The following is a 22,678-nucleotide window of genomic DNA, read 5'->3' as shown; positions in this document are numbered from 1 at the left end:
CCCCCCCCCCCCCCCCAGATATTTGTAGAAGCGTTCAAGCGATTTTGTAGGCACCAGATAAGATACGTGAGGAGGCGGTCGTTTCACAACTCGTTTCATTTCTTTTCCGTAATTGTTTTTTTGAAAATTTCGATTATTTTGGGTGAAAAATACATAAGATACAAATAAAGAAATCTAAAATTTATTACCATACTTTTATTTAAAAAACGAAAATATATCTTAAAAAAGGAGTTATCTATATAGTATTATACACATAGACAGAGTTACGGTTCCATTTCATTTTTTTTTAGAAAATATATCATTTATACCAAATTTTGTTTGGATTCACTTTAAATTATTTTTAAGAAAATATTTTTGATCTAATTGTTAGATCAGACTCAATTTAATGATTAATATTACTATCAAATAATGATCATACATTTATTTATATTTTATTTGGATCTTTTATATTTATAAAAAAAATAGTGAGAGACCTTACGATAAGAAAAAGAAAATTAATGAACACCGGGTTTCACACAAAAGTGAAACCAGATTGACCATACGCATGTTTTATCCTACATTTGTCTCGTTTTTAAACAGCAATTTTGTGTATATATTTATATATTTGAGTACAATATAATTATAAACATTGTTTAAATCAAGAAATTTCACAAATTGTAAGATTAATAAAATGGAAAAATACATAAATTTAGATACTTCTCATTCGCATTGATTTTTCCCAGTTTATGTAAAGATTCAATAACCGAATCTCTGGCTATAAAATAAGCGACAGGACAGCTATTGATTGGGCTAAATTATAAAAGGACAAAAAATGATATTATAAATACGGATAAAAATTATAAGCCATGCAAGTTGGGCTTCTTCTTTTGGGGGTCCTACCAGAATATCTTGTCTCCGTTGTGAAAGCTACGTTGATATTTTAAATCCATATCTCCTTTTAAAAAAAGTTATATACATCATAAATAGATTTCCCAATTTTATATAAATTTTATGGTTTATTATATTTAAGTATGATAATATGTCAAATACAGTTATATAGTTTGTACGCATGAAAAATATCGATTTTTATTGTCCATATACATATATATATATATCAACGTATATATCTTTTTTGAGAATAATATACAATCTACATGCAAACAAGTCTAATATCTGCCGATAAAACTAATTAATAATGTTTTTTTAAACAAAAATAAAAATAATTTATGGAAGATAAAGAGGATGGTGGTAGGGCCTACTACGGATTGGGCTCATTGATGAGCTTGGGAGATCACGTTTGCAAAGCCCAATATTAAAAAGCCTTGAACAAAATGCAAAGTGCAAACGCCGAGGACTTACGGGGTTGTTCTACAAACTATGTAAACTATAGGGGTCAAAGTGTAAAGACAGAAAAATCTTTGCGAACATGTCAGCAACTTTCTTTCTCGTTCTCTCTCACCCGTTTTCTATTTTGTCTTGTGCGCATGATCCGTTCATTCCCTCGCAAACGGAGAAGAAGAAGAAAAAAAAGAGAGAAAAAAGAAAATTTCTAATTCTGAAAGAAAAACCCATTCAGAAACCGGAGATTTTTGACTGGTTATCATTTCAGAGGTAAGCTTGACCTCTCTTATCGACGCCATGTTGCTTCTTCTTCTTCTTCTTCTTCTTCTTCTTCTTCTTATTCTTCAATTTACCTTTCATCTTTCATCTGAAGTTGTTGACTCGTCGATTAGAGCATCTTTGAAAGTTTCTTTCGTCCTTCGATCAGTTTGGTTTCTCTAGAAAACTCCAAACTGTACGCTTTGGTCTCCTTGTGCTTTCGGGCTTAATGACTCTTCTGAGTTTCAGGGTTATCTGAGCAGGCTGAGACATGGAAATTGATGCTAAGGGTGTCGGAGTTTTTGTCTGGAAATTCCTCAGATTAGTCACAAACACCACTTGCAGATACGTGAAGAAATACCCAGTCGTTTCTTGTGTTTCCACTTTTGTCTTCCTCTTGTGTGCGTTTTTTCCTTGGGTTTTCTATTTCCTGCTCTGTTCTTCTCCATTGATCGCCTTTCCCGCGTTTTATCTCCGGAGTCGCCTGAGTTCGAATCCATCGAGGATCCGTAGTTCATCAAAGGAAAAGAAAGCGGATAAAGGGTCATCATCGTCTGTCCAAAAGGGATCTGTACCGGGTGATGGTAGAAACAAAAAGCCTTATTTGAGGCCCCAACGAAGTGTTCGACGGAATGCCAGAAGGAAAGTGGAAGAGGTGGGAAAAGATTGGGGCTCATTGCAAGCTAGCGGGGGCGATACGGACAGGGTCATTCTAACAACTCTCTATGGAGAATTACCCGGCATGAGAGGTCCGAATTTCGAGAGATTCAAGAAAGATAAGACGTTACTTGCAGCAGAAGAAAGTTTGTTTGACCATGTCGTTGACACTTCTTTTAACACAGACAACGTTGTGTTGGATTCATTTGAGAAGGTAACGAGTGTTGGTGGCGAGACAGAAATGGAGAGTTCACCATCGAAGGAAGAAAAATCTCATGAGGAGATAAATAAAGCCGCTTCCTGGACAGCGGCTGATAAGAATAACTCGATGGATCTCGGGATCTTTGAGATCGAACGTAACAAGAGGTTGGAGAATTTGATTGCTAAAAGACGGTCGAGGAAATTATTCCTGTTGGCAGCTGAGAGAAGCCTAAGGAACATGGGGATCCCTCCGATTTCAGTCGAAAGGAACTATTTTGGTCTTGATCATGATAACTATGACAGTGATGAACTGCAGATGCCAGGTTCTGCTCCTTCTGTGTTATTACCAACAAGAAATCCATTTGATCTTCCTTATGACCCACAAGAAGAGAAGCCAGACTTGAGGGGGGACAGTTTTCTGCATGAGTTTTCTGTGTGTAACCAAAGGAATACGTTCTTCTGTCGTCACGAGAGCTTCTGCCACAGGATTTTTCCAACTGAAAAAAAACAGGACTCCAAATTTGAACCGTGGAGGAAGGTTACTTCTGATGGTCAAGGATTCTCCAGGATTAAGCCGCGGGAAGGTACATACCCGGGTTTTTTCTTTTTTATTTCTTCTGTGTCTGAATATTGCCATGGGGATACTATCTTCTTGCATCATCTTCATATTGTTCCTCAGACTTTGTGTTACTTTGTGGTTTTTCCAGATGAATGTAATGGTGATGGTTTAGTCGAGCAGCTTCAGCCTTTAACTAAAGGAATTGACTTTCCGAGAAGGGAAGAAGGAAATAACATGGAATCAAGTTCTGGGAATAGAAGTGAGGTTCACACGGAAACTGGTTCTATCCGAAATGATGATAGTGATTCAAGTTCATCACTTTCTCCTCGAGAGAGTGAGAAGAATTCAGACCAAACAAGCAGTAAAACTCTCAGCAAAAGAAATGGTGATCATATTGGAAACTCTCTCGTGGGTTTAGTGCCAAGAAACAACGTTTCGAGCTCTCTAGGAGCCGAAAGGCAAAGGTACATGGAGCATTTCGGTTACAGCGCAAGCAGAGGCCATATGGTGACACATTCTGTGGATTCTGATCTTCAAGTCGAGGTTTCTGAGATTGGATCACCTCCAACAACTGTTGATGAGAATGATTACTCTGATGATGAAAAATCATTGTTTGTTTACGAATCAGAAGTTGGACGAGAAATGGGTTTTTGTCGTAAGGAAACTGAGATCAAACCGAAGAACACTCTGGATACATCTGCAAAATTTGAAATGTTGCCCGTGGTGAAAGGTGATGCAGATTTTACAAAAATAAGTTCATATGTTTCTCCAGAAAAAAAAAAAAGAGGAACCGAAAAGTTTGATGATCCATCTGATGTTACAGATTTACATGGCCCTTCTGATAGATCAAATGTTATTGAAGAGCATGTGGCTACTCATTCTCATGAAGTTGTTTCAAAAAAAGCTGAGGTTTGTTCATGTTCTGGTTCCATTGGTCCTACAGATCACTACTAATGTCTTGGTTCTCAATCCATTTCAAATAATGTCATTTCTTTTACAGGAAACGTTTAAACCTTCTGAAAAGCCGGCGGATGAGATAAGGATAAGTTATGACTCTGACGAAGCTGAACCATCTGTGAGGAATGATCAAGAATCTCAAGGAGACGGTGAGAACAATGATGAAGATCAACCAGCATTAGAAATGCAAGAAGTTGTGGAAACTGAAGCTTCAGATGTCGAAAATGGCAATTCAGATGAATCTGCTCCTTCTCCAAGATCAGTGTTACCAGATGTGTCATCTCTAGACCAGACATATTCACTACATTCTGGAGATCTGGAAAATATATTGGACAGTCATCCTCAAACTGTAAACGTAGCTCCAGAACAACTGCAGAATCAATCAGCCGGCGGAAGAAACACTGAAGAACCCGAGAGCAGCCTCAATTTGGTAAGTCGAATTAAATTTCTGTGAATGTATTTATATATGTTACTAAAGCTTTTACCCGATCTTATCTAAAAGTTTCACTTTTTTTAAACGTTGCATGCAAAATCCAGGATTCTGTGATAACAATCTCTGAAGAATCTGAAGTACCCACTGGCATGGAAGATATGGAAATTTTATGCAATGGAAACTCGGAATCTATTGAGAGAAGTGAAGAATCGAATCTGGTGAAGCATGAGAGCTTAGGCTCCTCTGAGCAAGTAATGGGCGGAGATGAACCTGAAACTGTCAGAGTGGTTCAGGAAGAGCCTAATACTGCACAGGAGCTCCAAATATCTGTTGATTCACCAGCAAAAGGACTAAAAAATGATCAATCAGCTATTACTGAAGAAAAGGTAAGCTTCATATTAACAAAAAAAGAAAAATGAAAATTTACTTTGGGAGCATTTATGTTTTGGATGACCTATATACCCAAGAACGGTGTTACCAAACGTGTTACCCCCTGGACCAGGATTATGGGTTGAGTCCTGAGGATAAGCCACGCACATTGGACGATCCATCTCCGTCTGAAAAAGGGGTTCCAGTGTCATTTCCCAATCAATCAGCTGACGAGAGGAACACTGAAGAACAAGAGGTTAGCTTAGTTGTGGCAATCACAGAGCAGATTCTCTTTCTTTACATGCACTGTCATAGTTGAACTTTCTTTTCTCTCCTATGAAGCAGGAACAATGTGTTTGTTCCATCAGATAAATCCAGGGTTCTTTTTATGTCACATTTTGACTCTTCTTTTCCTTGGCATTGAAATGAAACCCAGGGTTCTTTTGTCACATTATCTGAAGAATCCAGAGTAGATAATTCAGCGATTGTTGAGACATTGTACAGTGACACGTCGTTCAAGTATGCTCAGAGTAGTGAAGATAAGGTGCAGTTCCTGACAAAGGGAACTACGGAAGCAGAAGAATCGAAGCTGGAGAATGATAGAGATGTCCAAGAAGAGTCTAAAACTGCAGAAGAACATGGTTATTTTGTTGCTGAGGAACTGAAAAACGATCAAACGGCTCGAAAGGAAGAAAGGGTAAGCTTGAATTGAGAGCATGAGTCTTTCCTCTTCGCCTGCTTTTGTCTTTTTTTCTTTTCACGGCCAAAGGGTTCTTATTGGCTTTCACTCTCTCTGTGACAAGGAACACAAACCATCCAATCCTCTTCCTCAGTTATCCTGGTCTGATGCAGACAAATCACCATAATCTATCAAGAATGATCTTCATTTCTCAGACTATAAGCCAATGCGGCTGAAGAGGACGGGTTTCTTAGATGTGAACCAGAGCCAGGAACCGGGAATGTTCCAGTTTTGAGGTTTTTTGTTTAAATGTGAGTTGCAGGAAACTTTTCCTTGAAGAGAATCAAAAGCGGTAGGAAGAAACTCGAATCTTGTAAAGATAAGAACTTTGATCTCCAGATGTTTGTCTGAGTCCGTTTTGGATGTGTTTTTGTATAAAAACATTTGTGGCAGAGTTTTTCTTCTCCGGCAGAGACATGTGGGTTTGCTTTCTTAGGGCGCAAGGCATCTGTGTAGATCCTGTAGGGAGGGGAATCCCATTAAAAACAGCCGTTTTTTCCTTTTTAATTATCAGATGATATATATATATAGGATCTGAATTCTATATCTACAGTCATATATTGTCTAGGACCCTAATTGGATAAAAGTAATCTCCTCAAAGCTTTTGAAAGATAATTGAATACTCTTTATTTATATATATATATATATTGTTATTTTAAATGTTAGTGATTGGTTTGGTATAAATGCTTAAAACATTTTCTTATTATCTCTAAGTAAATGTGCGTATCCTACGTGGACTTTATAAACTAAATATCATCAAAGACGTTAAATAACGAAAGAGATAAAAGCAAATATTATGAATAACTGAAATATCTTTGTATTTTATTTTTTATATATATCTTCTCTTTCACAGAGGATTTTTCTGTTGATTAAACTCAGCGAAGAATATATCGAGATAACGTCGTGTAACAAACAAATCTCATCACCAAATCAAATTTAATCTCAAACACTTCTACTCTTTCTCTCTCTCTCTCTCTCTATATATATATATATATAATCGTATCTACGCATTCACTGTGTTAAAACTTACGAACCCCAAAAGCTTCTAAAGCAGAGAGAGAGAGAGAGAGAGAGAGAAAGAGAGAGAGAGAGAGAGAGAGAGAGAGAGAGATCAATGGCGGGGGCTGTGATGAACGTCGAAGGAGGGACTTCGTTCCCTGCGAAGACGACGTGGCAAGTCATCGTCTGCAGTATCATTGCTGCTTGTGGAGGTCTCATGTTCGGTTACGACATCGGAATCTCAGGTTCTAACTCTCTTTTTCACGCTTCTGGCTTCATGTCTTTCCTTGATATTAGTTAAATCTCATGTGGGCCGCTCAGTTTATTTCTTAATCCGATGATTTACCTCGATCAAGTCTGGTTTTCAACGTGTGCTTGCAGGTGGAGTGACGAGTATGGACAGTTTCTTGATAAAGTTTTTCCATACCGTGTACGAGAAGAAACACAGGGCACACGAGAACAACTACTGCAAATTCGACAACCAGCTTCTGCAGCTGTTCACATCTTCTCTGTACTTAGCCGCCATTTTTGCCAGCTTTGCTGCTTCCATTGTCTGCAGAAAGTGTGGAAGAAAGCCGACCATAACATTGGCCTCTTGCTTCTTTCTCGTCGGTGCCGTCCTCAACTTTTTCGCCCGTAATCTCTACATGTTGATCGGAGGCAGGATTCTTCTTGGCTTCGGCATTGGGTTTGGCAACCAGGTAACTTTTCATCTGGGTTTTGTTTATTTTCACATGACTTTGAATCCGTCTAATCTCCCATGTCGATTCGAGTTTAGGGTTCCAGATCTGGCTTTTTCTTCAATCTAGTAACAGATCCTATCTTGATTGATTTATTTTCAGTGATTTGTTGAATCAAATACTCCGGATTAGCCTTATTTGCTAGATCTGATCCCTGTCTCTGTGTTTGGGTTTAAGTTCAAAGGCATCTGTGTTTGGTTAATATGTTCTTTGGTCTTACGTCTTGGTTTGTTGGTGATTTGTTTCATCTAACATCGTATATTCTTAAACTAATATCACATGAAACCGTGATTTGGTTTTCTTATCCACTTCGACGATCGCGTCACTACAATCTCTCATCTTAGATTCGTCTGTTCTTTGGTCTGAAATCGCAGGCCGTACCACTATTCATCTCAGAAATAGCGCCGGCAAAGTACAGGGGAGGATTGAACATTATCTTTCAGTTTCTAATCACCGTCGGCATCCTCGTCGCCAGTATCATAAACTTCTTCACCTCCAAACTGGAAGACGGTTGGAAATACTCCCTCGGTGGAGCAGCGGTCCCGGCCTTAATCCTCTTGTTCGGATCCTTTTTTATCTATGAAACGCCCGCAAGTCTCATCGAGCGTGGCAAGGATAAGAAGGGTCTTAAGGTTCTGAGAAAGATCAGAGGGGTCGAGGACGTGACCCTCGAGTTCGAGGAGATCAAACGAGCCACCGAGTTGGCGAACCAGGTGAAGCAGCCCTACAGACAGCTCTTCAAACGTCAGAACTTGCCGCCTTTTCTCTGCGGAACGATCCTTCAGTTCTTCCAGCAGTTCACAGGGATCAATGTCGTCATGTTCTATGCCCCTGTCCTGTTTCAGACAATGGGTTCTGGTAGTGACAGTTCCCTCAAATCTGCGGTCGTGACCAACTTGGTCAACGCTCTCGCCACCATCATAGCCATCTGTTGCGTGGACAGGGTCGGAAGGAAGGCCCTTTTGAAAGAAGGAGCGGCTCAGATGACCATTACTCAGGTGAGACAACAGCTATAATGGATTGAAACTTTGGGCTTGCTTGTGTAGCAAGGAAACTCAACTAGGGTTTTTGTTTTACTGTTATCGTACGTGCAGTGCATCATAGGAGCCATCCTCTTCACCCACTTGAAGGTGGTGGGACCGATCGGGAGCAAGTACGCGCTAGTGGTGCTGATACTGATCTGCGCGTTTGTGGCCGGGTTCGCATGGTCGTGGGGCCCGCTCGGGTGGCTCGTGCCGTCTGAGATATACCCACTGGACGTGAGGACGGCAGGGTTCTTCTGCGCGGTGGCCATGAACATGCTCTGCACCTTCATCATCGGGCAGTTCTTCTTGTCGATGATGTGTGCCTTCAAGTCCTTCGCCTTCTTCTTCTTCGGATTCTGGAATCTCGTCATGGGGATCTCCGTCTGGCTCTTCCTTCCTGAGACCAAAGGCATCCCCGTTGATGAAATGGCCGAAAGGGCTTGGAAGAAGCACTGGCTCTGGAAGAAATTCTACTGAGTCGTTATCTTTTTTTTTTTTTTTTTTTTTTTTTTTTTCTGTGAGGACCATTTTGTAGCATACCATGTTATTACGATTACGATGTGTATGATTTAAATAATATAATATTTATAAATACGATGTGTGTGTACATATATATGAAATGTGTACGCATCGACGGAAGGTAGGTCGGTGGATACCGTTTAGGAATTGACTTTATCTCTACGCCAATGACGACACGTAGTATGCATTGTCCTTTTTGCCCCTTTTGTGTTTCAAATGCCTTTTGATCTCGCAGGGATGATTTCGGTATCTTCGTCTGGCCTCACTCACGTTCCCATCCATCATATTATATTTTGTTATTTTTGTAATGGACGGCTCATTTTCAATTAACTTAATTAGCAATCATATATCCAACAATTTATTCTCATAATAACAATGATTATGATAACTATGCCAATTATATTAACATTCTCTTGTTAGATGTTTAGTCCGACAACTTGATTTGTTCTTATTTTCATAATATTTATAAATTTTAAATTATATATCTACAATTTATATGATAAAGTTTAGACTCCACTAATGAGTAATACCGATTTTGTTATTATAGTAATACAAATCAATATACTAGATTTTTTGGTATAATGATTTACTTTTTAATTTAGACTGGGAGACTTATACTTCCGTTTGAGTTTTATGTTTGGTTTTCCATTCGTTCTTTATTAGAAGACTTATAATTTTGTTTCTATTTGATAAGAATAAAATTATTAGGACAGTCGTCAAAAAAATTCTATATTTCGTCAACCAAAAAATCCTATTTTTTTTATTCATCATATAAAACCTAAACTTAATCCAATTGACTCACAAAACAACTTGTAATCTATGAACCCTGCGCCGCTTTATTATTGTTTTTTGGCACTTGTTGGATTCTGTTGGAATCAAATCAAGCCAGTTTTAAAAAATAAAAACCTAATTGACGGAAATACCCCTAGAATGTTTTTTACATGCTTCCGATTTCTTCGCCTGTTCTGTAACGTTTTTTTTAATATCGGTGATGAGAAAAGGAGTTTGTTCTATTCGGAGTGGGCCGACTTTGAAATGATGGGCCTAAAATATTTGTTGGCCCATATCAATCTATATATATGGATCGTGGGTTTTTCAATGAGGGGGGCAAATGAAAATGACGGAGAAAGTTAGGGAGTTTCTCCAGGTGAGCGAACAGGATAACGAGGCCGAGTTCCGAGTCGACCGAGTCGGAAAAGGCAGGAGCTTCTACGAGGATTTTAGCTTGAGAGGAATCCGAGTGGACCGAGTCGAGCCTGGCTTCGTCTCCTGCACTCTCAAGGTGCCTCCTCGTTTAACGGTACGTCTTGGTAGTGAATCCTTTTGCCTCTGAGCTGGTTGTTTGAATCTGATGATATCGCGACATTTGGGTCGTTTCTTTTCTCTGGCGAAGGATTCCGGCTCTGGATTTTGTTGTCTGAGGTTGACATTTCTGGGAAAATCTAAGCTGAGAGGGCCGATTCGATGGGATTTTAGTGTTTTCTTGGGTTCCTTCTTGTTCTTGGAAATTGAGATGGTGTAATTTGGATGGATAATGGCAGGACAGAAATGGGAATATGGCGACAGGTGCAATAGCGAATCTTGTGGACGAGGTGGGAGGGGCTGTTGTCCATGTGGAAGGCCTACCCATGAACGTTTCGGTGGACATGTCCATCTCCTTTCTCTCATCAGCAAAGCTTGGTGTAAGCATATATATATATATATATATAGACACTAAAAGTCTTCGTTGTGAGTCAACTCCATTGATGGGGAAAAAAATGGCGTTTTCAGGACGAACTGGAAATAACGTCGAAGGTGTTGGGGGAGAGAGGGGGTTACAAAGGGACGATAGTGGTGGTGAGAAACAAGCTGACGGGGGAGATTATTGCTGAAGGCCGCCATTCTCTGTTTGGTAGAAAACCCAGCAAGATCTGAACCCAATACCCTCTTTTAAGCTAGATCGTTTTAACATGATGGCGAACGCCCTCTGTTCTCGCTAGTATTGCCCTTCACTCAGTTCAATAAGGCCGGGCATCTGTCTCTCCTCTGGCTTCCGAATCTCTGATGTTTCTGTATAGATATGCGCGTAAAATGATCCCTTTTTTGTTATGTCGTGGAGAAACGAACATGCCATCGATGGAATTGACCAGTGTAGGTCACTAGGTTACGCAAGTAACATAACAGCGTACATCAACGCGAGTTACCAAATACTGATATGAAGTAGCACACACTACATACGCCTAACCGGTCCCTTATCAACAGTACGTGTGCGAGGAGATTATTACAAATGCCAGACAATGTGGTAACAAGGGATGGACACGGAAGGGCATGTAAGGTGAGAGTGCTTCCATGGATACAACTCCTCACTCGGACTTGGGGGAATTCGGGCTGACGGATCGGGTGCTTGATCTCGCGCTTCTCGAATGGCTCATTGAAGACTGGCTGTCTCGAGATCTTCTGCCTCTGTTCGACTTGCTTCTACTCTTCGGTGAAACACTCCTCTTTGAACTCTTTTCGTCAGGAGAAATGCTGCGTGAATAGTTTCTCCTCCTTGAGCTCTTCTTCACTGGGCTCACACTTCTCGAGTGACTCCTCCTTGACCGTGGCGGTGTCACACTCCTTGAAACCGACCTGTACCTGCGGCTCCTTTTGTGTTTGTGTTTTCAGTACTCTTACAAAAATACACACACACGCACACATTTGCTTGCTCAGTGATCATACCTTCTGTAGTAACGATCATCTGGGGAATATGACCTGTCCCGGTGCCTGTAATAAGGCGAGTAGGACCTGTCCCTCTGCCTGTCATATGGTGAGTAGGACCTGTCACGGCGCCTGTCATATGGTGTGTAGGACCTGTCACGGCGCCTGTAGTAAGGCGAGTACGACCTGTCCCTCCGCCTGTAATAACAGACATCAGGAGATCGAGACCGGGAGTAAGATCCGTCTCGCCTATAATAAGGTGAGTATGACGATCTTGTCCTCCTATAACTTGGGGAATATGACCTACTCCTGCTGCGGTTGGATGAGTAGCTTCGGCTGCGACTGGGAGAATAACAGGAATAGCTAGGAGACCTGTGAGGGGAATAGCTAGGCGACCTACGAGAGGTGTAGCTACGAGACCTGTGGCGCCCTGTACAGAAAGAAAAAAAGTTATATATAATATAGGAAATAGGATATTCTACATGACTTTGTCGTCAAAAGCAACTCAGCCGTATCATACCACGAGCAGTCCTCAGACCCAAGTACCTTCCTGGAGTCGGAGTTCGTCCCCTACGGCGCCTTGCCTGAAAAAGCAATCATGCAATTGTCATTGGCCGAATAGTCGATGAGATTACATTAAATAAACAAGATTAGGTATAATGGAGCAAACAGGACAGAAGCACTTCTGCCCAGACAATGATATAAAGACAGGAGAGAGAAGCTAGGAAACAAGCTACTAAGTTGCTTAAGAAAGAGAAATGCAGGGCATACAACCCCAAGAGTCTGAAACTGTGGCGTGTTTGATTTGTTTGACTAGTTGCAACTTTTGGAATTTGGTGATGCGCTGCTACACACAGCAGACCTGCTGCCACCAAAACTTACAAGTGGAAACAAGCAAACAACTTCAATTCTCAAAGAAGAGATCGATATCACAACTGGCCAAGTATCATCTTTGGCTCAATTTCAGAAGCCAATGCCAAATTGCAGTCATTTTCTTTTTCTCTCCTAGTTCATGGGTCAAGGGCCATCAGTAGTCAGTGTTTTACCTTCTCAACTGTAATGATTCGACCCTCTAGAACAGAGCGGTCTAGATATTTGATGCACCGATTTGCATCTTCCATGTTTTCCATTGTCACAAACCCAAATCCTCGAGATTCTCTAGTCCAAGGATCAAGAACCAGATTAACATCAACCACCTGCAAAGGACGAAGATTCCAAAGGTTAAGACAAAGAGAAACAAATACCAACGTTTGAAACTTATTACTACAGACTCTCATTGTTACAACGTCAATGCAGATCATGCATCGATGGGCTATAAAAAATATTTATATTCATTTCAGATTGCTAACCTTTCCTTCTTTGGAAAAGTGGTCCTCCAGATCCCTTTTGGTCACCCGATGAGACAACCCAGTCACATATAAACTGTTCCCAGGATTCTCTGCATCACTTGATACACTCCTGTGATGTATGTACAGGTCAAAGGCAACCATTACAGCTGAAACAGATGGTAAGAGAAGAAAACAGATAATCTTTGATATGGGCAAATTAGGAAACAATACCTTGATCTGCTCCTAGACAGAGACCTCGAGACAGACCTTCCACGTCGTTCATATGGAGATGGTGAGCGGGAGTACCTTGGTCTCCTAGAGTAAGACATCTAAAAAAGGGAAGATGATGAAAAAAAAATGAGCAAATCCCTTCATGTCGAGCAAGCTAAACTCAAAATGAACAAGCTGAGAGAATATGCCCATTTCCAAGGCATTCATTCAAAGTTTGACAACCAAATCCAACGAAACTTGTATCTCCTTCACGACACGATTTACTTTCTACAAGGTTATCAGATCGGCACTGCAAATTGAGACGTGACATAACTTCACTGGACATAATAATTCTTGCGAAAGCGAGAATCGAAGCTTCATCAACCAAAGCTTTCGTCTCAATTCGATGCACAAAATAATCTAGAACGACGAGAAAAGCTAGAAATCAACTCAAGAAGCAAACACGGTAAAGAATATTCGTTACGAAGATCGTAGCAAAACTATCATCTTTCATTCAACAAAAGACAATTATCATCTTTCCATCTAGAATTCATAGCAACAACTCGATTCTATCGACTTTAATTCAGAAAATAAAAATCATTGCGATCAAACAAAATACTCACATCGAAAGCCGCAAGAGGAATCTCCGAGCTCGATGATCGGAAAGGTTGCTTCGGAACACTCTAGAACGTATAAGAGCCAAACTAAATTTGGCCTCAAACCGAATAGCGAGCGGTTTATATCAGGACGGAATTGAAGGAAGCTTCGGGAAGAACGGACGTAACGTCACTTAATAAAGTCAATCGAATACGTCATTTAGAGTCCAAAGCCCATACGATACGTCACTTAACGGGCCTCTTATCGGCCCACTATTGGTCCAATTAGGGATTCTTAATATAGCATGGCCCGGCTTTGCCCCCGAGATTTTCAGATGCTACGGTAATGAACAAAACCGAAAATATCGTCCTGAACCCTCTGTTTCGTTCCAAGTCTCTAGAACAGATTCAAACACTTGGCAAATATTTCACTAAATCAACCTTCTTACCGAACTAGTCGTGTCTCCTAAATGAACACATGCGAACATTCTCTAATACCTACATGTTTCAAGCACATGAGGATCATCAAAATGTATATAGCAAAAAACCTTGAAAGCACAAAAAATGCAAAGGCTCTAACCGGGAAATACTTGTGACTAAAACTCTTGATGGTGGTTTCAACAATCAATTCAATGACAAATAGGTGTCTTCAGTTTGTATTCTACAAAAAAAGAAAAAAAAGGGCTTTCCACCGCGCTGGCTTCAGTTTCCACTACTCCACGGAAGATTCCAGTTCAGTAACATCCCTGAATCCTAGCTCAGACATATCCTGTTTCGCCATCAAGTTCCTGCAGAATGATCAATACCTTCGTTCATGTCTGAGATCCAACATCTCAAATGCTTTCTTGATAGCTACTTGCATTTTCTGATCCTAAATCTTTGCCCACACGCAATTCCGAAGAAGGCAAGGTTAAGTTAAACAGAACATAGAAAAAGGACTCACTTTGCCATCCGGCACTCGAGATACTTTCTTGAAAGGTGCCTACATCTCTCAGATTTGTGACCCGAAGACTTGAGACACCCGAGATAATCTTTCTTCTCCTGAAGACAAATGGTGCACACACCATCAATGCTTAATCACTTCAGAGTGGTCTCGCACAAAAACCTTAAAACAAATGGGTCCGACATGAACAAGTACCGTTTCACACTCATGCAAGTGATCCAAAGGGAAAATGCCCTTTTCCGGAGGTACAGGTCTCAATCCCCTGTTTCCTCCGAACGCTCCACCTGCAAGAAAATCACCGGACTCAAATCCCGGATGTGAGAACTAACTAACGCATCGGTCGAGACTGTATATACAGACTTTTGGAAGCCTGATAAAACGCTTAAGAGAGTTCCACTAAGAGTGTAAACAATGCCTTGAAAACAAAGCTACGGAGCAAAATTCAACATAAGAAACAGGTCATAGTTTGTCTAAAAACCAGATAGAAGGATTAAATAAAAACCAACCATTACAAATGAAGATCGACAAACAGAAATCGATTCAGAATCTCAAAGCATAGAAAAAAATGGACTCTAAGACTTCACACAAACACATAAAACCAAAACAGCTATACATTGTAAAGGAAGGAAGGATACTTTTACTACCGAAGATCACCGTCTTCTTCTTTGAAGCTAGACCACACATACAAGCAGCATTTGTCTGCTCAAGCAATCAACGAACAACAACAATACTAAGGTCCACAGCCAAACGAATCACATAATGAACAAATAAGGCTTCGCTTAAAACTCCCCAGCTCGTCAAGTCAAAGAGAAGGAAACCAAAACCAGATTCTATGTCTACTCTAAACCATATCGTTCAGATCGGGAACTCTTCTTTGAGACTTGATAGATTGGAATATTCGAGCGGAATGGATTGAAGAGAAAAACAAAGAGATTTACTCCCCCAAAAAATAAAAAAAGATGGAGAGAATGAACCCTAGAACATGAACGAATCAGCGCCAATGACACAAAAGAGAAGGACGCAAGAGACGCACCTGAACTCATCCAGATCAACCCTGGGATTCACCAATGGACGCCGTAGTTCGGATTTTCGGTTATTCTTCCTGTTCAATGTGCCGACTGATATGCTTCCTCTGTGGCCCGAACGCGATTCACTTTGTCACCCTAAAAAATAATGATTGAAAAATTCAGTTCCAATGCCAGCAATACGAGATGCTATAGATACAGACATGGAATAACACTACTATCCCAAATCGACCAAAAAAAAAATTGTCAGAGAAAAGAAATTACATCAACTACAGAAAGATTTTGGAAGAACGAGCGATTAATCACAGCCAGAACAATCGTAGTTTGATGCGACAGTCATTGAGAGAAGGGAGGAAGCCAGGGTTCAGAATTTAGATACGGACACTGGGACGTAATTTTGACACGATGGCAGGGGTATATTGGTAAACCTCTCCACCCCTTAGCTTGGTTCTTTTTCTTTCACAATTTCATTAGAATGAGGCAAAATGAAATACAAAAAAATGTTGAAGAAGAAACAAAAAACGTTTTTTTAGAGGAAAGAAAAAAAGAAAACAAAAGAGCGTCAGGCAACTGGCGAAACTGAGGGGGGAGCATATTAGCAGAGAAACAGGTTCGATATCAATAAGTTGTCTACTGCAACAAACCCGACACAGCAGCCTCTTGCTGCGTGGATGAAGCTGAACCGGAACCAGAAGCCATGGACTGAGCAGGCGCAGAGTCTGGCTGAGGCTGTGCACTGGCCGAGCTTTGTGGTGGTGCAGGCCTTGGTCCTGGTCCTGGTCGGGGTCCGAGGCCGGGATGCTGAGGGTACGGCTGAGCACCTGGTGGCGGACCGTGATGAGCCATCGGGCCAGGGTGATGATGGTAAGGTGGGTACTGCTGGTAAGGCAGTGGCATATACCCGAAAGGAGGTGGAGGGTACCGGAAATGCCCGTGCGGTGGTGGTGGCATTGACATTGGCATCGGATGAGAGGACAAAGCTCCTCTGTTCTCACCGCCGCTTGAACTTGAACTTCCGTCTTGAGATGGAATAAGGGCTCCCATTCTCTGTGGGTCCATAGATGGATAGTAGGGTCTATCTTGGTGGGTCGGAGGAGGAGGATGCATATAATATGGCATTGGCGGTGGGGGCTGATTCTGCTGCTGGGATATAACGGCTCGGGGTAGCATCCCGCCGTGAGAGACAATGCCCTGTTGTTTTGCTGCTTGGTCCGATCCTTCGGGTTCTGTTTTGGGAACTTGAGGCCTACCCCATGTGAGTTTTAGCCTTTGTCCATTGACGACGAGCTTGTTGCAGAGCTCTTCTGTCGCCTTCTCCGCTCCTTCTCGGGTTGTATATGTTACAAAAGCACATGCTTTTTCCGGCAAGATTCTGATTGATTCGATCTCTCCATAGGCATAGAATTGGTCTCTTATATCTTGCTCGAGGATTCTTGAGTTAAGTCCTCCCACGTAGAGTGTTTTGATGCTTTCGTCTTCTGGGGCTTCCAAAGTTCCCATCTCACCAGCCTTGCCCAACAACTTTAACGCCACTGGATCGTTCACACTGCGAACAAGTAGAAGAATATGATGACTGAATCACATAAACTGTTTTTTCATGAATTGATGCAAAAATACCGGTAAACTGGCTAGTGGAGGAAAATCAATAACTATAGCTAACCTATATAAGAGCTGATACAGCACGATCGAACAAAGAATTGAAGATAAGGCTTAATACTATGTATGTGGTTTAAAAATATGGAATTAATTGATTGGTCAAGCAGAAAAAATTGTAAGATACGACTTAATCTTGACCAAGCATGAGTTGCTTACCCATAGTAACGGTCTTTTATGTTCTGCTGGGATAACTCTCCTGTCTCAGGCATCTCATGCCGATATGGACACTCAGCACCTCTGGTACACTCACCTCTAATGTAGAAACTACAAATATGGGCTCGGTTTCTTTTGTAATATGGTGTTGTTCTTTGGAGCTTCATAATAGTATCATTTGGTCGAATCTTCCCGTAAGAAGATTCATAATCAAGTCCAGCTCTAGTCTGCAAGAGAAAACAAAACTTCAGTTAGCTAAAACTCAGTTACATGAGAAACCAAAATTGTGAATGCCAGTAACAATTTTGGCAAATGGTATCCCAAATCTCAAAACCAACTGGTGCCGAACTGTGAAAACTTTAACTACCTTTGAGGTTCAGCTTCCAGAGATAAGAGCACTCATGATAAAGAAAGAAAGAAAACGGGTGAAAAAAGTAATACCTTGCGGTCGTGCTCTTCAGCAAAATACTCCTTGTTCACATCACTTCGCGGGATAGAATCATGAGAGCTAATGTTGAGTGCCGTGTCTCGGACCTGAACCGGCAGACCATACTCGAGATCCAGAAGACAAACTTGGCATACATTTTTCAGCTTGGAGCAAGTTTGGCAAATCTCAGTTTTCTTGTATCTGGCATCCCGACCAGGGCGCCACCTAAAAACTGTAAATGGCCTGGTACATATCTTGCATTCCTTGTCATAATCTGCCCGGGTCTACAGCCCAACAAAGGAACATCAATCAATAAAAACTGCAACTCCAATCATTTCATGAGGCATAATATCAGACCAAAAGAACGTGACTAAGCTTCCAGAACTATTGGGATCTTACAAAATCTGCAGACGCACGGGAAAAGAACCCATTGAAGACATCAACTCGAACTATAACGACAAGAGTTTGGGATCAAATTTCAATTTCTCTAGCCCCAAAATCCCAAATCGATAATCACTATATAGCTTCATAAACGAATATTAAGAACCTAGGGTTCCAAAAGGAAGCTAAAGTTCACACACACAGAAAAGATCACAAACAACGCAAAATTGGAGAAAAGAAGTTCCGAATAAAGATCTCCGAATCACTCAAACAGATTCGACAAGAAAAAGGAGATAACTGAGCCGAAGCGTCCGAAGTTGATAGAGAGAGATCGAATTAAAGTATAATTACCATTCGCACGTAGGGATTGTCTCCGAGACAAGACTCGCAGATGATTGGGAAATCGGAGCGTTCCCATCCATCGGCCTCATGGTCTCTCAAGATTCTATGCGCCATTTCTCTCCCCTTCCTGTCTAGGTCACCACCTACAATATGAAGGAAACGGGAACCTCTTCTTCGTTACCAGTCTTTAAACGCCGTCGAATGAAACGGACCCTTGAAACGAGAAAGAGGTTTTTGACTTTTAGGGGCTAGTCAAAGGGCTCTGCCATTAACCCTTAATGGGCTTCCGGTTTGGTTAACCGGATGAAGAAGATTTGGGGGAGGGGGGGTAATCTCGTATTTTCTTTCGGATGAATTTTGTAACCCAGACTTAAAAACATTTTTTACTGTATATATCATCGTATTATTGAAGGGTGACCATAAGGAATATTTGTTTGGAAAGACGCAGCAAAGTCACCAAATCAAAAGGAGACTCTAGTAGTCTTCCACTGTTGACTTTTGGTTAGTTGAATACCGTTGCAAACACGGTAAGTACTGTTGTGACATCTTTCGTTTCTATATATATTGGGATACAAATTTCAACAGATTGCCCATCAAATGCACCGTTCTTCTTCACACCCTTCACAGAAAAAAAAATGAAAACACAGTCATGGCCAGAGAGTTCAACAATGGCGTTGGCATTATTAATAATAACACTCACCCTGCAAGTCTATCAATGTGGAAGCTGTTCGGACAAGGAACGAACTTCTCTACTTCGGATCAAAGCCTCTGTCGCCCTGTTACACGACACTGGAAATCCCCAAGTTCTTCCGTCGTGGACCGATGATCCAAAGTTCAGTGACTGTTGCCTCTGGGAGAGAGTTAACTGCAGCATAACCTCCGGCCATGTCGTTGAGCTCTCTCTCGACGGGGTAATGAATGAAACTGGCCAGATTCTGAATCTGTCTCTGCTCCGTAGTTTTGAGAATCTTCAAAGCCTCGTTCTTTCGAGGAATGGATTCGGTGGCTTGTTCGACCAATTCGAAGGTACTCCAAATGTTTTCGGTTCGAGAACATGAAGAAGATTCTAGAAGATTATCACGATATTCTTTAATATTTACGATATTAGAAAACTCTGTCTTGAACCTTTACAGGTTTGTGTTGGATGCAGGACTCATAATGAATCTGACAAAGTTGCAAAAACTGGATCTGAGTTACAACAGATTCACAGGCTTTGGTCATGGCCGTGGTAAGATAAAACCCGCAAGAACACTTAATTACCAGTTACCACATGATTTAAAAAGGAAGAAGAATCTAAGCTAATGGAGCATGCAGAGATTTTTACTCTTGGATTTTTCATCTGCAGGTTTAGCAAATCCAGGGAATTTACAAGTGTTGAATCTCAGAGGCAATCAGTTGATTTCAGCCCCTGAAGGTGAAATTATTCCGACTCATTCGTTGCCTCGTTTTCTCGTACTGTCTTGCAAGCTCTCTGGTTTTTTCTTCAGATGTCATTTTCTTGAATGCCGGGAAAAAAAAGAACAATAGAAGTTTCAGAATTTGGTAACTGAAACTTAACAGAACAGGAACTATTGTTCATTGTTTATGCTTGTGTTTCTTGAATGATATGTTTGTTTTGTAAATCTTTTGTTTCCGAATTTTCACGAGCAAAATAAGCGTAACCCCGTTTGATCATTTCTCAGGATACTTGGATATTTGCGGATTAACGCACCTCCGAGAGCTGGATTTAAGCAGCAATGCCTTAACCGGCCTGCCTTATTGCTTCGGCAACTTATCCCGTCTTCGAACGCTTGATCTGTCGCACAACGAGCTGAGTGGGGACCTGTCATCGTTCGTGTCCGCTCTACCGCCTCTAGAGTACCTGTCCCTTCTCGATAATAACTTTGAAGGTCCATTCTCGTTCGACTCATTGGTTAATCAATCAAGCCTCGAGGTATTCAGATTATCATCAAGAGTTGGTAGAATCCAACTTGTTCACCCTGAAAGTTCTTGGACTCCATACTTTCAGCTAAAGATATTACAGTTATGGAACTGCACTTTTGAGGATTCCATGCTCAGGTTTGTCATTCATCAGCACGAGTTGCGAGCCATCGATCTTTCTCATAACCAGCTCGTCGGTTCATTCCCGGACTGGCTGCTGAAGAACAACACAATGTTACAAATGGTTTTGCTGAATGGTAACTCCTTAGAGAAGCTCCTGTTACCTGATCTTGTTCACGGGTTGCAAGTTCTTGATATTTCGAACAACAGGATCTCGGGTTCGGTTCCGGAAGACATTGGAATCGTCTTACCAAACCTGACGTATATGAACTTCTCGAACAATCAGTTCCAAGGTCGTATCCCTTCCTCGTTTGGCGAGATGAAAAGCCTAAGGTTGTTGGACATGTCCTCTAATAGCTTATCAGGGCAGTTGCCTAAACCTTTCCTAACCGGTTGCTCCTCATTGCTCCTTTTGAAGCTCTCCCACAATCAGTTACAGGGGAAAGTCTTTCCGGGTTACTCAAATCTTACCGATTTGGTAGCGTTACTTCTCGAAGGCAACAATTTCAGCGGGAGTATCGGAAAAGGTCTGTCCAACTCAGTCAAGCTTCAGCACATAGACATATCGGATAACATGTTGTCTAACGAGCTTCCTCATTGGATCAGTAGATTATTGAGACTCCTGTTTTTACGTCTGAGAGGGAATCGGATACAAGGTCCTTTCCCACATCAGTTACAGGAACTGACAAGGCTTCAAGAGGTGGACATTTCAGACAACAACTTGTCTGGTTCTCTGCCATGGAATCTGAACATCTCATCACTTAGGGAACTGAAGCTACAGAACAACGGCTTGGAAGGGCACATCCCAGATTCTTTGTTCGAGTCCAGGGTATTAAAGGTGATTGATCTGAGGAACAACAAACTCTCTGGAAATATCCTGAATTCCATAGGAAAGATCTCTCCTTTGCGCGTTCTTCTTCTGCGTAACAACCGCCTACGAGGTCATATCCCCGAGAAAATATGTCATTTGAGCAAAGTTAACCTCTTGGACTTGTCTCATAACAAGTTCAGAGGATTCATGCCTTCATGTATTGGTAATATGTCATTTGGAATGCATGGATACGAGGACAGCAACGAGATGGGTGTATGTATCGATTTCATCAGTCTAAATATCGGTTTCTGGGAATATTTCCATTACTCGTCAGACCTCGTCCTCGAAGACACGTTGGAAACCAACCATATAGTCGAGCCTCCGATCCTGGCCGAGTTCCTGGCGAAACGCAGATACGAATCGTTTCAAGGCGAGATCGTTTCCGACATGTTCGGGTTAGATCTATCGAGCAACGCACTGTCGGGTAGCATCCCGGTTCAAGTCGGAGATCTTCAGAAGATCCATTTCCTGGATCTGTCTCGTAACAGATTTACAGGTTCCATACCCGAAAGCGTTGCGAAGCTGAAGAACATCGAAAGCTTGGATCTTTCGAACAATAACCTGACGGGTAACATCCCGACACAGCTCTCGGGTTTGAACAACTTGGGATACTTCAACGTATCGTACAACAATCTGTCCGGTCAGATTCCTTTCAAAGATCATCTCACGACTTTCGACGAACAAAGTTACATCGGCAACGAAGATCTTTGCGGGCCACCGAAGAACAAGAGCTGTGTCCCTCTCGGGGTGCAAGAATCAGAGAGAGAAGAGGATGAAAACTATGAAGATGACGATGAAGGTGACGTCATCATAGACATGGAGTGGTTCTACTGGAGTTTTTCTGCAACTTATGTCTCTGTAGTGTTTGGATTCTTTGTGTTTCTCTGCGTAGATTCTCGTTGGTCACGCCAATGGTTTTATTGTGTCGATCTTTTCGTTAATCATCTCCTCCGGTGCTGGAAGTTAAACACGTTACGTGTTTAGTAATATAATATCTCTGTAACATATATTTTGTTTAGAATTATATCGTCTGGCCATATTACTTGTGTAAACGGTTCTTGCACGCGACGAATAAATATGGAATCTTCCAACGTCTCGTAGTATAATCTTGTTTTGATTCCAATGACAAAATCCCAATCGTTGGGCTATGGGTGTCAATCGGCCCAACACAACTCGACCCGAGCCCGTACTCGACCCGATTTTTTTTAGGCTTATATAATTAAACCCGAAATTCTGCTCTATATATACCGG

The 22,678-nt window shown here is 41.4% G+C and overlaps 7 protein-coding genes across 15 annotated transcripts; 4 read left to right on the top strand and 3 right to left on the bottom strand.

Annotated features, from left to right (window-relative positions):
* Positions 1–1,350: 1,350 nt before the first annotated feature.
* On the top strand, positions 1,351–6,054 carry LOC104800720. 2 transcript variants are annotated; one of them, XM_010523624.2, is made up of 9 exons: positions 1,351–1,590; positions 1,828–3,020; positions 3,144–3,725; positions 3,819–3,904; positions 3,996–4,382; positions 4,490–4,771; positions 4,888–5,010; positions 5,191–5,451; positions 5,558–6,054. In XM_010523624.2, exons 2-9 carry the CDS (start codon positions 1,850–1,852, stop codon positions 5,618–5,620), a joined length of 2,955 nt encoding a protein of 984 aa, XP_010521926.1. In that variant the 5' UTR covers positions 1,351–1,590; positions 1,828–1,849; the 3' UTR covers positions 5,621–6,054. The 2 variants fall into 2 exon arrangements, with proteins under 2 accessions (XP_010521926.1, XP_010521925.1); XM_010523623.1 differs by lacking the exon at positions 1,351–1,590 and having other exon boundaries at positions 1,679–3,020.
* Positions 6,055–6,577: 523 nt separating this feature from the next.
* Positions 6,578–8,757, top strand: LOC104800719 (sugar transport protein 2). The gene is made up of 4 exons (XM_010523622.2): positions 6,578–6,737; positions 6,874–7,193; positions 7,607–8,230; positions 8,327–8,757. The coding sequence occupies exons 1-4, from the start codon at positions 6,608–6,610 to the stop codon at positions 8,732–8,734; spliced, it is 1,482 nt and encodes a 493-aa protein (XP_010521924.1). The 5' UTR covers positions 6,578–6,607; the 3' UTR covers positions 8,735–8,757.
* An 873-nt stretch (positions 8,758–9,630) lies between these two features.
* On the top strand, positions 9,631–10,864 carry LOC104800718 (putative esterase C31F10.02). Its single transcript, XM_010523621.2, has 3 exons — positions 9,631–10,076; positions 10,318–10,458; positions 10,547–10,864. The coding sequence occupies exons 1-3, from the start codon at positions 9,888–9,890 to the stop codon at positions 10,688–10,690; spliced, it is 474 nt and encodes a 157-aa protein (XP_010521923.1). The 5' UTR covers positions 9,631–9,887; the 3' UTR covers positions 10,691–10,864.
* A 64-nt stretch (positions 10,865–10,928) lies between these two features.
* Positions 10,929–13,725, bottom strand: LOC104800717 (serine/arginine-rich splicing factor SR45a). Of its 5 annotated transcripts, none has more exons than XM_010523618.1 (7): positions 13,617–13,725; positions 13,015–13,112; positions 12,805–12,913; positions 12,502–12,651; positions 11,976–12,039; positions 11,477–11,885; positions 10,929–11,401 (listed from the first exon to the last, which is right to left on the bottom strand). In XM_010523618.1, exons 2-7 carry the CDS (start codon positions 13,110–13,112, stop codon positions 11,119–11,121), a joined length of 1,113 nt encoding a protein of 370 aa, XP_010521920.1. In that variant the 5' UTR covers positions 13,617–13,725; the 3' UTR covers positions 10,929–11,118. The 5 variants fall into 5 exon arrangements, 3 of the variants coding, with proteins under 3 accessions (XP_010521920.1, XP_010521921.1, XP_010521922.1); XM_010523619.1 differs by having other exon boundaries at positions 10,929–11,392; XR_769797.1 differs by lacking the exon at positions 10,929–11,401 and adding an exon at positions 12,230–12,332 and having other exon boundaries at positions 11,857–11,885.
* A 429-nt stretch (positions 13,726–14,154) lies between these two features.
* On the bottom strand, positions 14,155–15,925 carry LOC104800715 (cytochrome c oxidase assembly protein COX19-like). Of its 2 annotated transcripts, none has more exons than XM_010523614.1 (5): positions 15,822–15,925; positions 15,566–15,695; positions 14,728–14,816; positions 14,533–14,630; positions 14,155–14,377 (listed from the first exon to the last, which is right to left on the bottom strand). In XM_010523614.1, exons 2-5 carry the CDS (start codon positions 15,573–15,575, stop codon positions 14,302–14,304), a joined length of 273 nt encoding a protein of 90 aa, XP_010521916.1. In that variant the 5' UTR covers positions 15,576–15,695; positions 15,822–15,925; the 3' UTR covers positions 14,155–14,301. The 2 variants fall into 2 exon arrangements, with proteins under 2 accessions (XP_010521916.1, XP_010521914.1); XM_010523612.1 differs by lacking the exon at positions 15,822–15,925 and adding an exon at positions 15,168–15,231 and having other exon boundaries at positions 15,566–15,658.
* LOC104800716 (zinc finger CCCH domain-containing protein 4-like) lies at positions 15,607–18,677 on the bottom strand. Of its 2 annotated transcripts, XM_010523616.1 has the most exons (5): positions 18,526–18,677; positions 17,808–18,077; positions 17,370–17,593; positions 16,202–17,103; positions 15,607–15,695 (listed from the first exon to the last, which is right to left on the bottom strand). In XM_010523616.1, the coding sequence occupies exons 1-5, from the start codon at positions 18,628–18,630 to the stop codon at positions 15,691–15,693; spliced, it is 1,506 nt and encodes a 501-aa protein (XP_010521918.1). In that variant the 5' UTR covers positions 18,631–18,677; the 3' UTR covers positions 15,607–15,690. The 2 variants fall into 2 exon arrangements, with proteins under 2 accessions (XP_010521918.1, XP_010521917.1); XM_010523615.2 differs by lacking the exon at positions 15,607–15,695 and having other exon boundaries at positions 15,975–17,103.
* A 450-nt stretch (positions 18,678–19,127) lies between these two features.
* On the top strand, positions 19,128–22,456 carry LOC104800714 (leucine-rich repeat receptor protein kinase EMS1). Of its 2 annotated transcripts, none has more exons than XM_010523610.1 (4): positions 19,128–19,542; positions 19,667–19,744; positions 19,862–19,930; positions 20,199–22,456. In XM_010523610.1, exons 1-4 carry the CDS (start codon positions 19,152–19,154, stop codon positions 22,409–22,411), a joined length of 2,751 nt encoding a protein of 916 aa, XP_010521912.1. In that variant the 5' UTR covers positions 19,128–19,151; the 3' UTR covers positions 22,412–22,456. The 2 variants fall into 2 exon arrangements, with proteins under 2 accessions (XP_010521912.1, XP_010521913.1); XM_010523611.1 differs by having other exon boundaries at positions 19,471–19,542; positions 19,650–19,744.
* Positions 22,457–22,678: the final 222 nt, after the last annotated feature.

This window comes from Tarenaya hassleriana, unplaced genomic scaffold, assembly GCF_000463585.1.
Source record: "Tarenaya hassleriana unplaced genomic scaffold, ASM46358v1 Cleome7, whole genome shotgun sequence".
In the NCBI taxonomy this organism is placed as follows: domain Eukaryota; kingdom Viridiplantae; phylum Streptophyta; class Magnoliopsida; order Brassicales; family Cleomaceae; genus Tarenaya; species Tarenaya hassleriana.
The sequence above is the reverse complement of the archived record's forward strand: the minus strand, read 5'-3'. Positions and strand labels throughout refer to the sequence as shown.